The following is a 17,271-nucleotide window of genomic DNA, read 5'->3' as shown; positions in this document are numbered from 1 at the left end:
GAATAAAAGCACATGAATGATATAGTAAGATTCAACTGCCATCTACCTTGCAGCCACGGTAACAACACTTACTTGCTGGCCCAATAGGTGTATCTACTAACACTCAGGTTATTCCTTTACTCAGAAAGCAAATAAACCAAATTATTATTTTTGTGAAACCTCATGATGCCACTACTGTAATGCCTGAGGGAGCTGTGATGCACAGTTTGAAAACCCCTGGTCTATTTGGAACTGTAGCTGACAATATCCTATTCTTGAACACTAGTGATGTCTACGACTTGAGCCTAAAATTACATTTTTTGATTGAAAATTGTGTATTAGTCACATGGCCATTTTCAAGTGGATGGTTTCATACATAAGAACACGGAAAAAAATTTAAACATTCTCTGTCATGCACAAATACACTCCTGGAAATGGAAATGGAAATGGAAGAAAGAACACATTGACACCGGTGTGTCAGACCCACCATACTTGCTCCGGACACTACGAGAGGGCTGTACAAGCAATGATCACACGCACGGCACAGCGGACACACCAGGAACCGCGGTGTTGGCCGTCGAATGGCGCTAGCTGCGCAGCATTTGTGCACCGCCGCCGTCAGTGTCAGCCAGTTTGCCGTGGCATACGGAGCTCCATCGCAGTCTTTAACACTGGTAGCATGCCGCGACAGCGTGGACGTGAACCGTATGTGCAGTTGACGGACTTTGAGCGAGGGCGTATAGTGGGCATGCGGGAGGCCGGGTGGACGTACCGCCGAATTGCTCAACACGTGGGGCATGAGGTCTCCACAGTACATCGATGTTGTCGCCAGTGGTCGGCGGAAGGTGCACGTGCCCGTCGACCTGGGACCGGACCGCAGCGACGCACGGATGCACGCCAAGACCGTAGGATCCTACGCAGTGCTGTAGGGGACCGCACCGCCACTTCCCAGCAAATTAGGGACACTGTTGCTCCTGGGGTATCGGCGAGGACCATTCGCAACACTCCATGAAGCTGGGCTACGATCCCGCACACCGTTAGGCCGTCTTTCGCTCACGCCCCAACATCGTGCAGCCCGCCTCCAGTGGTGTCGCGACAGGCGTGAATGGAGGGACGAATGGAGACGTGTTGTCTTCAGCGATGAGAGTCGCTTCTGCCTTGGTGCCAATGATGGTCGTATGCGTGTTTGGCGCCGTGCAGGTGAGCGCCACAATCAGGACTGCATACGACCGAGGCACACAGGGCCAACACCCGGCATCATGGTGTGGGGAGCGATCTCCTACACTGGCCGTACACCACTGGTGATCGTCGAGGGGACACTGAATAGTGCACAGTAGATCCAAACCGTCATCGAACCCATCGTTCTACCATTCCTAGACCGGCAAGGGAACTTGCTGTTCCAACAGGACAATGCATGTCCGCATGTATCCAGTGCCACCCAACGTGCTCTAGAAGGTGTAAGTCAACTACCCTGGCCAGCAAGATCTCCGGATCTGTCCCCCATTGAGCATGTTTGGGACTGGATGAAGCGTCGTCTCACGCGGTCTGCACGTCCAGCACGAACGCTGGTCCAACTGAGGCGCCAGGTGGAAATGGCATGGCAAGCCATTCCACAGGACTACATCCAGCATCTCTACGATCGTCTCCATGGGAGAATAGCAGCCTGAATTGCTGCGAAAGGTGGATATACATTGTACTAGTGCCGACATTGTGCATGCTCTGTTGCCTGTGTCTATGTGCCTGTGGTTCTGTCAGTGTGATCATGTGATGTATCTGACCCCAGGAATGTGTCAATAAAGTTTCCCCTTCCTGGGACAATGAATTCATGGTGTTCTTATTTCAATTTCCAGGAGTGTATTTATGATGATGAGTTTTACATAAAGCTAACAGTCAAAGGTAAAAAGTGCTGCCATGTGAAATGTGTTATATAATGCTGAGCACAGCAGAAGAAGAAATAATTTATCATTTGGTTTCTTGAGACTGTAATGATTGGCCAAATGTATTCCGAAATGGACACTTCTATCTTTGTTGATACACTAGAATAATGGAAATGAAAGTTCCCAGACTTTTGTCAGTTTGAAAACAAGGCACAAACATTCTGATGAAATTAACAATCATTATGATTATAAATTAAATGTCTAATAAATAAAATGAAAGAATGAATTTGACTGAATTGTAATTGTGATTGGTGTAATGAATTGCAATGGTGATTGTAGATGTGGATCTAGTACCAACAGACATTGATATATGTGTACAATGACCACCACTTTATGGAACTGAATTTAAGTGTTTGGTTGATAGTGGATGCAAGGCTTAAGAAAACTGTAGTGTAAAGTTGTGGTAGATGTTTGAGATCCTCAGAAAAGCCTGCATATGCTATTGGGAAAGACCAGTAATACACAGGGTGTTTCAAAAAGAATGACTCGATTTTTGGCAGTAATAATTATGAAATGTGGGGTATGCCAGCAAGGAAATGTGTGTTGCTTGAATGGGCGTGGCGTAGAGTTTCAGAAAATCGCCATTAGATGTCAGTCTATGCATCTTTTCAGTTGCAGTCAGTAAGAAGTAAGATGGCATCCACTCAATGGAAGGCATTTTGTTTGCTGCAATTTGCAAGGAGCGAGTCAGTGATTTCGGCCCAGCATGCTGAAGATTAGATGGGTAGATCACATAACTAATGAGGAAGTATTGAATAGGATTGGGGAGAAGAGAAGTTTGTGGCACAACTTGACCAGAAGAAGGGATCGGTTGGTAGGACATGGTCTGAGGCATCAAGGGATCACCAATTTAGTATTGGAGGGCAGCGTGGAGGGTAAAAATCGTAGAGGGAGACCAAGAGATGAATACACTAAGCAGATTCAAAAGGATGTAGGTTGCAGTAGGTACTGGGAGATGAAAAAGCTTGCACAGGATAGAGTAGCATGGAGAGCTGCATCAAACCAGTCTCAGGACTGAAGACCACAACAACAACAACAATGCTTTTTGTTGGCATTTTGCATTAATCCACCTGCACCCAAAAACGTTCATCCTTGCTATCACCAATTTGAAGAGGCAGGATGCTTGTGCAGAGGTAAGAGCCCAGGCTGACCTTGCACTTCTGATGACACAGTGGAAAGAATTTGGCAAATATTTGAATGGAATCACAGAAGTCTATTCGCCATGCAAGCAGAGAACTGCAATGTCTCATATAACTGTGTGTGTCATTATTTGGTCTATTAACTGTACAGACAACTATTAGTGCAAGCTCTTTGGGTTAGTGATAAATGGAAACAGCTTGAATTCAGCAGTGTTCTGCTAGAGGACTTGGAAGCTGATACATTTTTACAACACTTAATTTTTCGTGATGAAGCAACATGTCATATTAACTGTAAAGTAACCTTAACATAACATGCACATTTGGGGACTCTAGAAACCTTGTGACATTATTGAGCATGAAAGAGGCTCTGCTAAGGGAACATTTTTTGTGCCACTTCTCATGAAAAAGTGTACAGTCCCTTCTTTTTGGAGTAAAGTACACTGACTGGAATGGCTATCTTCAAATGCTGTAGAACTGGCTTTTCCCACTTCAGGACGACTTTGATGACTTCATTTTCTAACAGGATGGATCTCTACCACCCCAGCACAACACTGTATGTCAATTTCTCAATGACACACTGCCTCAGTGCTGGATGGAACACACAGTACCTAGAGACACTGCCCTAAATTCTTGACTTGCAAGACTGGCAGATATGACCCCATGCAATTTTTTCTTGTGGGGTATTTGAAGAAAAGTCTGTTTATCTCCTCATTATCTCATGACATAGAACTAGTGAAGGACAGAATAATAGCCACTATATCTTCTGTAATAATAGATACATTGTGTAAAGTTGATGATGAATTTAGCTATTTGCTAGATGTTATTCATGCTACTGCTGGTGGTGGACACACAGAGCATTTATAATAGCATAGCTAAAACTTTTAAATTTTTTGAGTATTTTGCATTTCATCCCATGTTTGTAATATGTTTTTATCAATAAATATGGAGTTTTGTGATTGAATTATTCTTTTTGAAACACTCTGTACAGTACATCTACATCTGTGTACATACTACACAGGCCGCTATATGGTGTGTGGTGGACCCTCCATCCCCCCCCCCCCCCCCCCTCTCTCTCTCTCTCTCTCTCTCTCTCTCTCTCTCTCTCTCTCTCTCTCTCTCTCTCTTCTGCTGTGTGTGTGTGTGTGTGTGTGTGTGTGTGTGTGTGTGTGTGTGTGTGTGTGTGTAGTAAACAAAAAGAAACAATAAGAATGGTAAACCAAGAGAGAAGTGCTTAGATTAAAAAGGGCATTGGCAGGGAAGAGCTCTTTCTCCTCTCTTGTTTCACCTCTACTGTCAAAGCACCAATGAAGAGAACAGAAGATTTAGAAGTGGAATAAAAATCAAGGTAAAGGCTGCTACTGATATGCTTCACTGAGGACAATTCTGTCCTCTTTAGAAGTGGGGAAGAATAACAGGAACTGTTGAATGGAAGTACAATATACTGGGCAGAGAGTGTAGATTGAAAGTAAACCAAAGGAAGGCAAAAGTATTGAGAAACAACAGAAATGAGATTAGTGGTGATCTTGACACCAAAATTCATGACCATGTGGTGGATGAAGTAAATGAATTGTGCTGCTGTTTTGAAGCAAAATAATACCTGATGAATGGGACAAGAAAGATGTAAACAGAAGTCTAATACAAAAAAAGCATTCAGCACTAAGATACGTCAACTAGTGTCAAACATCAGCCTTAATTTGAGGAATAAATGTCTGAGAATGTACGTCTGGAGTACTGGATTGTAGTATGAGTCATGGACTGTGGTAAACTGGAAAAGAAGATAATCAAAGTGTTTGAGTTGGGGTGATATAGAAAGAAGGCTGCTGAAAATTATGTGGACCAATCAAATTGACAAAATTCTTCACAAGATTGTTGAGAAAAGAAATTAATACAAAACATATACTAGAAGTAGTGACAGAATTATTGCACATATGTTGAGACGGGAAGAAATAACTTCCACGATTCTAGAGGGAGCCATAGAGGGCAACAGTTGTAGAAGAAGGTAGATGTCAGAATACACACAACAAAAAAGGAGAGAGGTTGGATGTAGATGCTACTGTGAGATGAAGAGGTTGGCCCTGGAGAGGAACTCATGGCAGGCTGCATCAAACACATTGGAAGATTCCTGATAAAAAGTGTGCTTTTTTTCTTTGAACTTAAATTTCATTGTAATTAATCAGCATCAGTTATCTTGGATTAGACCTGAAGCATGTTTCAGTTTTGTGACTCACTCTGTTACTTGCACAGTTAGTCTGCACAGCTTTCCCCAAAGAAATCATATATTTATCATGTTGGGCAATCTTCTGTTCAGTGTCATTGTACATGTTGAGGCCTACGTGTTGCATGTTGTGGCATTGAATTTGTGTTTAGTTATTTCTACACAGTTCGAAAGAATTAGGGGAACACATGTATCAGTGTCATATTTTAAATCTATGTTGATACAGGTGGTACCTGTGGTCTTATTGTGTGACTTGAAATCTTCGATTTCAGTGCAGGGTACATTTAAAGTCATTCAGCACCTAATGGATCTGTTGGCTGTGTTATGCATTACAGTGTCATGTGAGCCCTCAGAAGGAAGTGTCCCAGTGTTTTCTAGTTAGGTACACAGATGGAAGTTGTCATTTGTGGACATTATATTCAACTGATCGCATTAAATGTGACATCTTAATGCAGTGCAAGTTGCAGGGTTGCTCAGTCTGGATGGACTTCTGTTCATGTTGCTGCAGAGTCCACAGCCTCTCCATGTGTCACACACTACAGGGAGACAGGTCAGTACACAAGGCAAGTTGGACAAGGTTACCAACACATTTCAACCCCACATGAAGACCAATATCTAACCATCTCTTTATTGTGGCATCATACAGAAACTGCCAGAGCACTGTAAGACAATCTCAGAAGGGCCACTGGAGCCACTATTTCCAAAGGTACCTAACAAACAGGTTACAAGAAAGGACCTTATGACCCAGATGTCCTGTTTGTGTACCCCACTTGACATGAGAACGTCTTGCAGCTTGACTTCAGTTCTGCCGTTCTCATGTCAGCTGTCAACTTTGTCACTGGCAAGATGTGCTATTCACAGATGAGTCCAGATATCATCTGACATAAAGTGGTGGATGTGTTTGTGGGCAAAGATCTGTGGTGTGCAGTACCTGCCAAATGTTGTCCAGGAATTAGCAATATTTTCAAGGTTCTGTGTTGACTGCCATATAGATCTTGTTGTTGCACATGGTTGCCTTACCACCTGGCAGTACATTGTATGGATATTGTCGGACCATGTGATCACTTTTGCATATGGTGGTGGCCCTGAATTGCTTTAATGCCACGACCTATATGGTGGGCATCAGCAGGGTTGTCTTGTGAAGTCTGGACATTGAAGTAATGGAATGGCTGGTGCTGAGTCCCAACCTAAACACCATCGTGCATATGTGGGATGTGCTTAGCAGATGCATTTGTGGTCATCCTGTTCCATCACAGTCTCTCCAAGAAATGTCAAGTGCCCTTATTTGAAGAATGGGAATAGATTTCACAGGGGTGACCTCCATACACTTATATGGAGTATGCTGTATTGGTTTCAGGCAGCAGTAAATGCTCCAGGACACACACTGCTGAAGCTCTCAAAATCCAATGAAAAGCACCCAAGGTGACAGCTGTTTCCACTCTGTTTTTGACATCTGTGAGACATATCAATTCTTTTTGTGTAAATTATCGAGGATGGTATGATGTTTCATTGTTAAGTTAATTTGTGAAGGATGAAAAGGTATAGTTTGGTAACATACCCAGTTCTCAGTTATTGCTCAGTGGAGTGTCGCAGATGCTCAGAGTCCTTTTCCCATGATTTTTTAAAAATAGTGTATATGTTGGTATTTGGGAAAACTGTCAGAAATAATATCCTTTGACATTCGACAAAAATTCTCATTTAAACTGTTGGAATACTGTTCTCATTAGCTTTGCAAATCGTCCATATTTCAGCACCATCTGATCTGTTACTACTACTACTACTACTACTACTACTACCACCACCACCACCACCACCACCACCACCACCACCACTACTACTACAACTATTAATGGTCTTAATCCTTTCAGGAGCTCGAACATGGAGTGGAGTCAACAAGCAGTGACAGTGAACCAGAAAGGTATTGTACAGATTTTTGTATCTTCTCTTTTTCATTTTGTGCATGGATGGCTTTGCAGCTTCATGTTGTAAGCACAGCAGTGGAATAGAATGCTATACTTTTATGTACACAGAGTATTAAATGTTGGTTACTGGTGTCTGTAATGCTTACATACTTGATTTGATGATTTGGAAATATAATGCCTTTGTTCATTTTTTATGCAAAAGGTAGGTGTACATTCAGGTCTGCAACATTGAACAGGGATTACTACCCATATCTCTGCTACTCATCATAAAATTCTCAAAACTAACTTTTACATATATCCAGTCAAGTTCTAGGTGACTTTCCAAGTGGCCAACACCAACCAGTCTTGTAAGAAGCAGGGTGTCAGTTTCCAGTTATTTAATCCATTCTTAGAACTGAGATGTCACTTTCAGTGAGCAAACTGAGAAACATTTTCTAGAGAATCTGATAAAGCAATCAGATAGATGCAGCTTCATCTAAAAATTATGACAGATTTGTTGATGCTGTAATTGCGACTCCAAATAAATGTGTACCAAAGATTTGCCATAAGGAATATATTCCAGAGTAGAGGCAGGAATATGAAGAAAATTATGAATCACATATAGTAGATGCTGATTTTGACCTGCTCATGAACTGTGTGAAGAGTGAATGAATCGAAAAGAAGGGATTGAAACAACAACCATGTTGGGATGTAAGAAATCGAGTCACCAGTCCTGGAGTTTGCTGAAGAAGTTGTGTATAAGCACCAATTGTTGTACGGTACTCAGTGACACCATAACAAATAGCAAACAGAACTGCTTCACCTCAAAAAGCTGACAAGATAAAAAACATACTTGAAAAATAAAAGTAGTAGTTTAAATCAAACAATGGGAAATCCAGAATGGAATGTAACAATATTATGAGAAGGAAAGTTGCTACTCACCATATAGTAAAGATGCTGAGTTGTAGATAGGCAAAACAAAAAGATTTTCACAGAGCTTTTGGACAATGGTCTTTGTCAACAACACACACACACACACACACACACACACACACACACACACACACACATGACTGCTGTCTCAGGCAACTGAAACCACTTGAGTGTTGTGCCTGTCTGCGACTCAGCATCTCAGCTATATGGTGAGTAGCAACTTTCCATCTCATAATATTGTTAGAAAGAAGTAGTTTAGTAACAGTCAGCAAATGACACCTGCCAATACACAATTGTCTTAGGGCTTCACACTAGAGGGACTAGATACAGCACCCCAGGATGTAAAGACAGGGAAGTTAACTGGTAGTGATGGGATACATCCCAAGGTTTTAGCATACTGTGTATGACTAAACAAATTTCTTAACCGATCCTACAGTTGGGATGTAGTGTGGCGTAGCAGCAAGACGACAGTGCTAAGCAGTGTGGAACATCCCAACTCATCTCAGTGAGTTCTGTTTGATGAGCTATAAGTGCAGTTGTCTCCTAACCCAGAACTGTGGGAACAACTGAACTAGCCTGCCACAGGGTTTGCTTGGCCTTATGTACCCAATAGGCAAATTACGTTTGCGACCATGTGACATGTGGATAGTGTTTGTTGATCATAGCAGTGCCACCAGTTTCCAGATGCACGTGCTTCTCGAAGGTGTAGCTAATTCTGCTGGTGGAGCCTGTAACAAAATGCATATAAACATACTGTTTGTATACAGCACTGCGTTGTGACGTATTGCTTGTTTTGTACAAATACATAAAAAATTCGGTAAGAGAGACACTTGTGTGTGACAGGTAGGCAGCCCTGCACGGTGGAGACATTGGACTGACAGCAAACATAAGTATGACTTGTATTCACAGAACTTGTGAACATGCACACTAAAATTGTGAATCTCCATGAAGATTTTGACAAGGCATCGGTCTGGGCAAAGTTTAAGCTTGTTATTTTTTGGAAGTATGTGGCTGACACTTTTGTAGAGTGACCCCATGATGAAAAGAAACTTCATCAGTTTCTGTGCCATCATGTGTTAGAATATTAGATTCACCAATGGGCTGGGAAAGGATAAATACCTCTCTTTCAGGTATGTCTTGGTTTTTAATTTTTGATTTTTAATAAAACATGCAGCAGCCTGGGACGTGGTGTCTTCCACAAGCAGACTAACACATATGTTTACCTGTGACTGCGCAATTGTTATCATCTTCTGCAGATTAATATTATGTGCCCAATGCATTTGTTCAACAGTTAATGTATGATTGTTGATAAGAACAATCTACAGGAAGAACACCACAAAAAAGATTTTGAAAAGAATGGTTATCCAACATGGCAGATCCACAAAGCTTTGCAATGAAATCTGAAGGTGTGTGGCTTACCTCGAGAGGCTGAAGAGGAAATGTTCTAGGCTCAAGCCTTCCCAGCATTTGCAGGGAATCTGTCTTCTAAAAGAAAAGAAAAAAAGGTGAAATATTTTATAAAATAATTTGTCTAAAAGTAAGAAATAAAATACATTAGAGAAACATGTGATGTGCCTTTGAATGATACTCAGGATCAAGTACAGGAAATGAGGTACAAATCAAGAATTTGAAGTATTGTCTATTGGAAAAATTATTGAGACTGAAGAACTGTTGGATCTTTTTTACACCTTTGGGTGTAGATGATAGAAATATGTCAAGGCCACACAACATTGGACAGCACAGTCTTTGTAATTCACTAGACAAATATATTGCACTACTCTTTAAAATACCAAGATATTAAGTTAAACATTGAAGTTTAAATTTCAGTTGGTACCTGATTTGCAATACATGACGTTGAGCACCATTCAAAGGTGCATCAAATCTTTCTTTAATCTATTTTATTTTATTCTTTTAGAAAAATCATTTCACAAAACATTTGACTTTTTCAAATTTTTTTGTTTTCAAGTTTTATCCAGAAAGCATTTTGACACCTGTTTGACATTCCTAGCATCTTATGTTTTGAAAATGTCCTGAATTTGGTGTTAATAGGGAGGCCTTGAAAAGACGAACTTTTTACCACCCCATTTTCCTCCTAATGTCTTCTGTTCTTGAAATGTCCTAAATTTAATATGTGATGCAAAGGAAGCCCGTTTGTCAGTTACATATCACGTAACTACAATTTTTTATGCACAAAATTGCTAGGCTTCAAAGAGATGAAATTTTTGATACTTCATTTGTGAACCTACAGCAGCTGGTTGTGAAATATTTCAGCTTTCCCTCAAATCACAAATGAAGTTTCCTTAATTATCCTGATTACTGTCAGGCAATTAAATTTACTTTTGCAAGAGTAGACCTCACGGTAGTGTTGTATGCCATTATTTGTTCAGTTCCCATTCTTTATATAGCTGTAAAGATTCAGATAAAAAGCCATTACACAATTTTCCCACAAATCAGTAATTATTTTTCTTAATTACCCTGATTACCTAGCAATTAACATCATTTTTTGTTGGGACATTTTTTGTTTGAAAACTTATACCTTGGCTGGTCAGTTTGATAACCCATTTGGTCATTTCCTACTCTTCATATGTCTATGAAAATTTGGATAATAACCCACTCTGTAATTTATATGAAGTCTTGTTTTTGTGCCGTTCAAACATTTGACCAATAAAATAAGTTGTAGCCCCTCTAAATGTAGTCAAGGATATTTTCTGCCAGCACCAAAGGTAGACACACTCTTTGTCTCTGTGGAAGGTGGCTAGATTCTATGGAAGGCAGGTATGTATCTATCTGTGTTGTCTGTCATATATAATTCAAGAACATTGGGTGGAACATTGATGCTGTACTGCTCTGCTACAGCCTGATAAATTTGCTGTGTCTGAGCAGTGTATACAGGCAAGCCATACAATGAATGTCCAGATTTCAACCTGTCTTTGATGCTTCTGGTATCCATTTTTGAGGGAAAGTGTTAAAATACATTTTACTAATGATTTAATTAATCATGATGATGGTTTTAACCTTGACTAAATGTGGAATTTGCCACTGGCAACAGTTAACTCTCATGGACAGTGGTATTGTCCCCTAGCAACCAGACTTAATGAAACAACATCCTTCATGGTAGCATATATCTCTGCTGCCCTTGAGGTATTCTTTCCAGATTTATTTGCAGTGTACTCCCCCTACTGGGATGTAAGATGGATGGGGGCACTTTACCATAAGGGTGTCTGGCTTGTGCCAAAGGTAACTGAACTCTTGTAGCAAACTATTAGCAGCAGACAAAGTTTGGGTATGACTGATAGGGGACATGGGTGTTTGGAAAACTGGTTTATTTGGATAATCACACTGTATACTTTTATTTACCAATGTACCAGTAAAAACTATACATATTTTTAATAACATGAGTCCCTTTCATTATTACAAAAGCAAGTACAGTGGGAATGAACATAGTGCAGTATAGGAAACCAAAAATAATGCATATTGCATATACAGTATGCTTCAAAAAATACTTAATTTTATCTGTTTAAGCAAGGCTTCTTGCTTACAAACAGCCAAATCACAACCTTTTTTTCAGGACAGATCTCTCATACAGTGAGCTTGCAACCATTCCAAGGCAATATCTAAATATGTAAATGCATTAGAAGCAGCCAGTATATTTTCATCTTCATTTTCTGGACCCTTAGCTGATGAGCTGCTCACAAAGTGAGACTTTATCATTGACAAGGTTTAAAATTTCGCTACCCTGCATAATGCCCTGGATGTGCATCATCGAAACTCATCCATTCTTGAACATGTTCTTCTTCACATTCATGGCAACTGAATTGTTTTAACATTGTAAGCATTTTGGACATATCATTGTTTGTAATTTTCAGTTGGACTTTCAGAAATATCTGCCGTGCCCAAAATTTTATTCCAGGACTTCTTTCTTTTTCTTCAAATTGTGTTTCTTGACACCATGCCGAACTGCTCCGATCGTGTAGTCAATATTTTTAAGATTCCTTAACAGACTTCCTTCTCCCTCGTCTTTCCTTTCTAACAGTAACTTTTATAACAATTCTTTCCTGTAAATCCATTTGAAAGCCTAAATAATAAAATCTTGGGCTGTAATAAGTATTTTACGTTAGGTGGAAGAAACATCTCTTTTAGAACTCATCCCTTTGGTTTGAGATATCACACAATGAAAGAGTTAGTGCATTATCAAGGAGCAATATCATTTTCTCACTCTTACCATTCTTTAACTGGTGTACTTTTACAGAGGGTGCAGAAATCTCCATATAAAATTCTGTGAAAATCATACTATCCATCCAGGTTGGCTTTTGTGAGATGTAAACAATAGGTGTAGCTGACACATTCACGTGTTTGAAACAATGTGGTTTCTTACTTTTACCAATTTTGAGCATAGGCAATCAATGGCTACTAGTAGCATTAGCTCAAGCTAAAGCTGTAATTGCAGACTTCAGGATCGGATGCTGCTACTTTATGATGTGAATCAAGAGTTTTTCTTGGCAAAGGTTTCCAATTGAGCCCAATTTCTTCAGCATTGTGAACATTTTTGAGATCATAATCTTCTTCTCTCAATAAGTCCCTTAGTTTTGTTTTGAAAGAAGCCACTGCTGAAGAATCAGCAGACATTTTTCTCTTGGTATTTGAAGTTCATGAGTGCCATATCATGGCTTAAGGTGTTTTAAACTGCCTGTGTCTGCTTTAAAATTTGATGGCCCTCCAAGATTTTTATTAAATTGGGACGAGGTATAAGTTCTCCTTATGATGTCTTTTGTGTAAACCATTTACAAGCAGCAGCATCTAACATCTAGATATTTTTTTCTTTTTCTTTCAGAATAAAAACAGACTTAGTTGTGAAACTATTTACAGTCAGTGATGTGTTTCACACCTTTGGAGCATTATCAGATTATGTAAAAGTAGCTGGAAATGAAACCCATCTAACATATAGCTGTTTAAAATGGAAAATGTATGCAACAGTAACTGGATATATAATCCATCCATCATAAAAACACACAAAATGCAACGTGGTCCTTGAACACACCAACTGACACCACTCTAGTAATACAAAATAGGACACACAAAAATAAAGGTGCTATGAGCCACATGCAGCACAATGTCCTTCTGGCATGCACACAGATGGGTTTCATATCCAGAAGCTTTTACACAATCTGAAGATGCCCCAAAAGAGTGAAACGTGTCATTGACAGTAAATAATTTCACAACTGAGAATGTTTAAATTCTGAAATACTTTTTAAACTGGTTGCTGTACCACCCTGCCACAATGAAATGGAATAATTTTTATCTAGCTCTATAATCATGGTGAGCTGCATAGTTTTCCAAATTGTCAATCCATCAGCAGAATCAGGCTTAAATATAAAATTTGTGATGCTAGTCTTTTCCTTTTTTATATTTGTAATTGTAAGTTTACCAAACTTATACTAATTAGGTAAGGTGGTTGTAGACTCGCCTTCCTCCAATCTCATATTTCTCTCTCGTAGAAAGGACAAAACATTTGTGTTTAGGTATTTTATGTCACAAGGTTACTTTACCTGACAAATCTGATAGTCATTGAGGCAGAGCACCAATATCTATTGATAGCAACTTGGCATTCATGCAGGGGGGAGGGGGGTGCAAGACAGTAGCGGGTAAGTGGGGGTTACACATGAGCGAGTAACAGTTTAGTTTAGCAGTCGTAAGCATTCGTTTGGTTGACCAACATTCAGATTATCAATGCTGTACTGTATTGTCCTGATGTTCACAGTTCGATTTATGTGACACTTGGTTCCTTTTCATGAGAGTGAGTGTGATTCTCACATCATAGGTAAATGTAGTATATGCAACACAATAAGAGACAAATGTTCAGCCACTTGTCAATCATTATCATTTAGAGTATACTTTTTCTTGTGTTGATATTCACACAAAAAGATAAAACCCATACATGTTCATATCTCTCAAAAATTGCCCCTGTGAGCATGATTGTTAACCTCCATGACATGGCACGTCTAATCAAATATCAATACTATTTATATTATTATCCAACCACATATTCCAGCCTGAACATTTGTGTTTGTCGGCTCAAAATAAAACCCTTCAGCATTGCAATTGGCTTTATTGTTCATGAAACAGAACTACTATTAGCTAAGGCTGAAAACCAGAGTGAAGAGTAGAGCATGCTGGAAAAATCCTACTTTTCTTCCATTTGTTGGCGATATTTATTTCAAGATAGCCATAAGTCTCCAGAAATATAGATCACAGTGACTTTCTGCCCAACATGTAAGATGGCTGACCTTATGGCGATCAGTAAATTACGATCTGTAATTGTGGGTGACTGTTTTATTTTTCCAGTGTGCTATGACTTACATAGGCCAGACCATGTTCACCATGGAAAAATGTTGCACTGACCATTAGTGCTGCACCTACCTTTTACAACCAATGCCGTATGAAGCAATAATAATATTGGCTACAGCACATCTTTTTGAGATTCCATTATTAAAAAATATTGTGGAAATACACATGGCAGGTATCTGATGAATTGTGATACTGAGGGTCTTGATTAACCTGTTAATGCAGTAACCTCAACAGTGACAACCACTTAAATTTGAATTGAAAAGTTACTATTTAGGTATAGACTAACAGGCCAAAATATTATAACCATATAACATTTTGAGCTGTCGAATATTTTGCCAGATGTCAGCATAATTCTTGCATGATATTTCAACTTTGTGACTCGTTATCTTCATTAGGTGCTACCTGAGACTGGTCATGAGCAGTGAATGGAATGGATCCACTATTTGTACCTAGGCTCCCCCCCCCCCCCCCCCCCCCCCACAACATCAGTTCTAGGCATTCCAGCTGTGTTTCACTCCTTCGTGCAGCATCCTTAGTCCAGAGTGCCTGTCCATGGACTGGCATTCCATTTTTCATCTGTTGTGTTTCCTGGTGTTTTTTCTGCAGTCCGCTCCCACTAGCAACTTTCTAAGGTGTTCCCTCTTCTGTTCCGTGCACCAGGCCAAGCAATGGTGTTTCATCTTCAGTCCCATGCACTTGTCTGTGCATTGGCATTCCATTATCACCAATTGCTTAATAGCATGTTAGTCCATTTTTGGAGCACAGTACAATTGTGATTCTGAGTAGTGTGGATTCGGCAAGTCCATGATAGGTTTGCAAAGGTATGTAACACCAGATTTCTACATATAAGTAACACAATTCCCAAAATGGGTCAGTGGTTTGCGGGTACAGAACTGATAGGTGACAGTGCTCCCAATGCGTTCTGTCAGGCAATTTTGTTGCACTCTTCAGACCACTGTAGCATGATTCTGACTTTGTGGCACGGACAGTCATCATGCTGGGAGGTGTCATCAGCAGGGAAGACATCAAGCAAGAAGGGACGCATGTGGTCCGTGATAATGTTCACATAGTCAACAGCTGTAATGGCACCTTTGAGTACTGACACAGATTCCATGGAAGCCTAGGTGAATGTGCCACATAGCTTAATACTCTCCTGACCAGCCTGCATAAGTGGCACAATCCATGTTTTGGCAGTCATTCAGCTGCATGACAAATTGTCTGGACATGACCATCAAATTGGTGTAACAAGAAACATGATTCACCTGACATCCATTGATTCACAGTCCCATCTTAATGATCACATACCAGCTGCACTTGTAACTGATATCACTGATCAACATGGGACCACGTGGGGTTTGTTCTTCAGTGGAACACCATGTTCAGCAATGTGTGCACATTCTGTGATGAACATGGACATCCAACATCCCAGACATCCAGTGCCTTGGACCACCTCATGGTTTCACCATCCTTCAACCACTTTGCATAGATGCTCAAGACAGTAGGATGCTAACCGATGACCAACTGTGCCCTTTAGGAGATGCTTATTCACAGACTCCACTCCATAACAATCTGGCCTTCATCAAGGTTGCTTATGTCAGTGGATTTCACTGTTTGCAGTCATTGTTATAATGATTCCCCATTCGTCTCTCTCTTTCTGCAAGACAATGTGTGTTGGTCATAAAATTTTGGCTCAGCAGTGTATACATAGATATTGAACTTGCCACTTCACTGTCTCCAAAGCTGTGATGACGTCTCTGGATAGCTTAGAGTTATTCATTCTTCTTTATCTTTCTCTTTTGCTGTCTTCATTTGACACCTCTGTTTTGAAATTACTCTTTATTTTTATGATGGTGGTCCATAATAACAAATTACATCAAAAACTATAAAAAATATCATATTACAGTGATAACTTTACCTAGCTGTTACATTGTTATTTGATTATGGCTGCAGCTGCCATGCTGTTCTGTGTATTGCTCTGGTATCGGTTAGTCGTAATGTTGTATTATGACCAATGAAAACTTTTGTTGCCGTTTCATTTGGAAACAGTGTAATTTTTACTACAAAAATATGTTTTATGAGAATACAAACATATTTGACGAAAATTACATTTGTTTGACTTTCTAATTTCCTGCTAAAATAAGTCAGTTTCCTGACATTCCTATGACGTCATGAATCAGTAAATTATCAGTCAGACACTGAGGACCACAAGACATCTTATATGTTTCCTGAAGTATCTCATTAACAAGTAAACTTATAGGAAATGGTTTTCCCTAATTCAAGAGCTCAGAAACCTATGTGTGATGAAGGCAAGTAAAACATTTTATCAGTCCTATAATGTAGCTGGATAGACAAAATCTACTCACCAAGCAGTGGCAGGAGAACATAGGTATAAAAGGCATTATGTATGGAAGCTTTTGGAGCCAGTGGCTCCTCCTCCTGGCAGAAGAGCTGACGGGGAAAGAACAGTGGTGAAGGATAAGGACTGTTGAGGCTTAGGAGAAGTGGTAGAGTTCAGAAAAGTAACCCAGGATGCCAGATCAGGGGAGACTTATTGGACAGATGAGTAGGAAAGACTGATTTTTGGGGACTATACTGGAAGAGATTTGAAAATCGGAGAGCTTAAAGGTGGAAGATAGGGTAATATCTTGTTATTCTCATTCTGTTGCCTGCCAACCACTCCCTTCCTCCCTTTCCCTCTTCCCACACTGTTGTGTGTTCTGTTTGGGAGCAGTTATAGATGCCATGCTGTCCACAGTATCCATCGCAACTGCTGCAAGGATTCCTTTCAAATCTAACATCATTATTTTTGGTCTTGATGTAAG

The 17,271-nt window shown here is 40.0% G+C and overlaps 1 protein-coding gene across 11 annotated transcripts in view; it reads left to right on the top strand.

Moving 5' to 3' along the window:
- The window catches only part of LOC124717006 (zinc finger protein 239-like), a 303,476-nt gene that overhangs the window by 143,611 nt on the left and 142,594 nt on the right, over window positions 1-17,271 (top strand). For all 11 annotated transcript variants that reach the window (XR_007005695.1, XM_047243641.1, XM_047243637.1 and 8 more), the window contains one exon: window positions 7,139-7,188. Coding sequence is in view for 10 of the 11 variants with exons in the window: in XM_047243641.1 (XP_047099597.1) it covers window positions 7,139-7,188 (50 nt within the window). In the remaining variant the exon portion in view is untranslated. The remainder of the gene's footprint in view (window positions 1-7,138; window positions 7,189-17,271) is intronic.

This window comes from Schistocerca piceifrons, chromosome 9 (assembly GCF_021461385.2).
Source record: "Schistocerca piceifrons isolate TAMUIC-IGC-003096 chromosome 9, iqSchPice1.1, whole genome shotgun sequence".
Classification (NCBI taxonomy): Eukaryota; Metazoa; Arthropoda; class Insecta; order Orthoptera; family Acrididae; genus Schistocerca; species Schistocerca piceifrons.
This window is presented reverse-complemented; position numbering and strand designations above follow the sequence as displayed.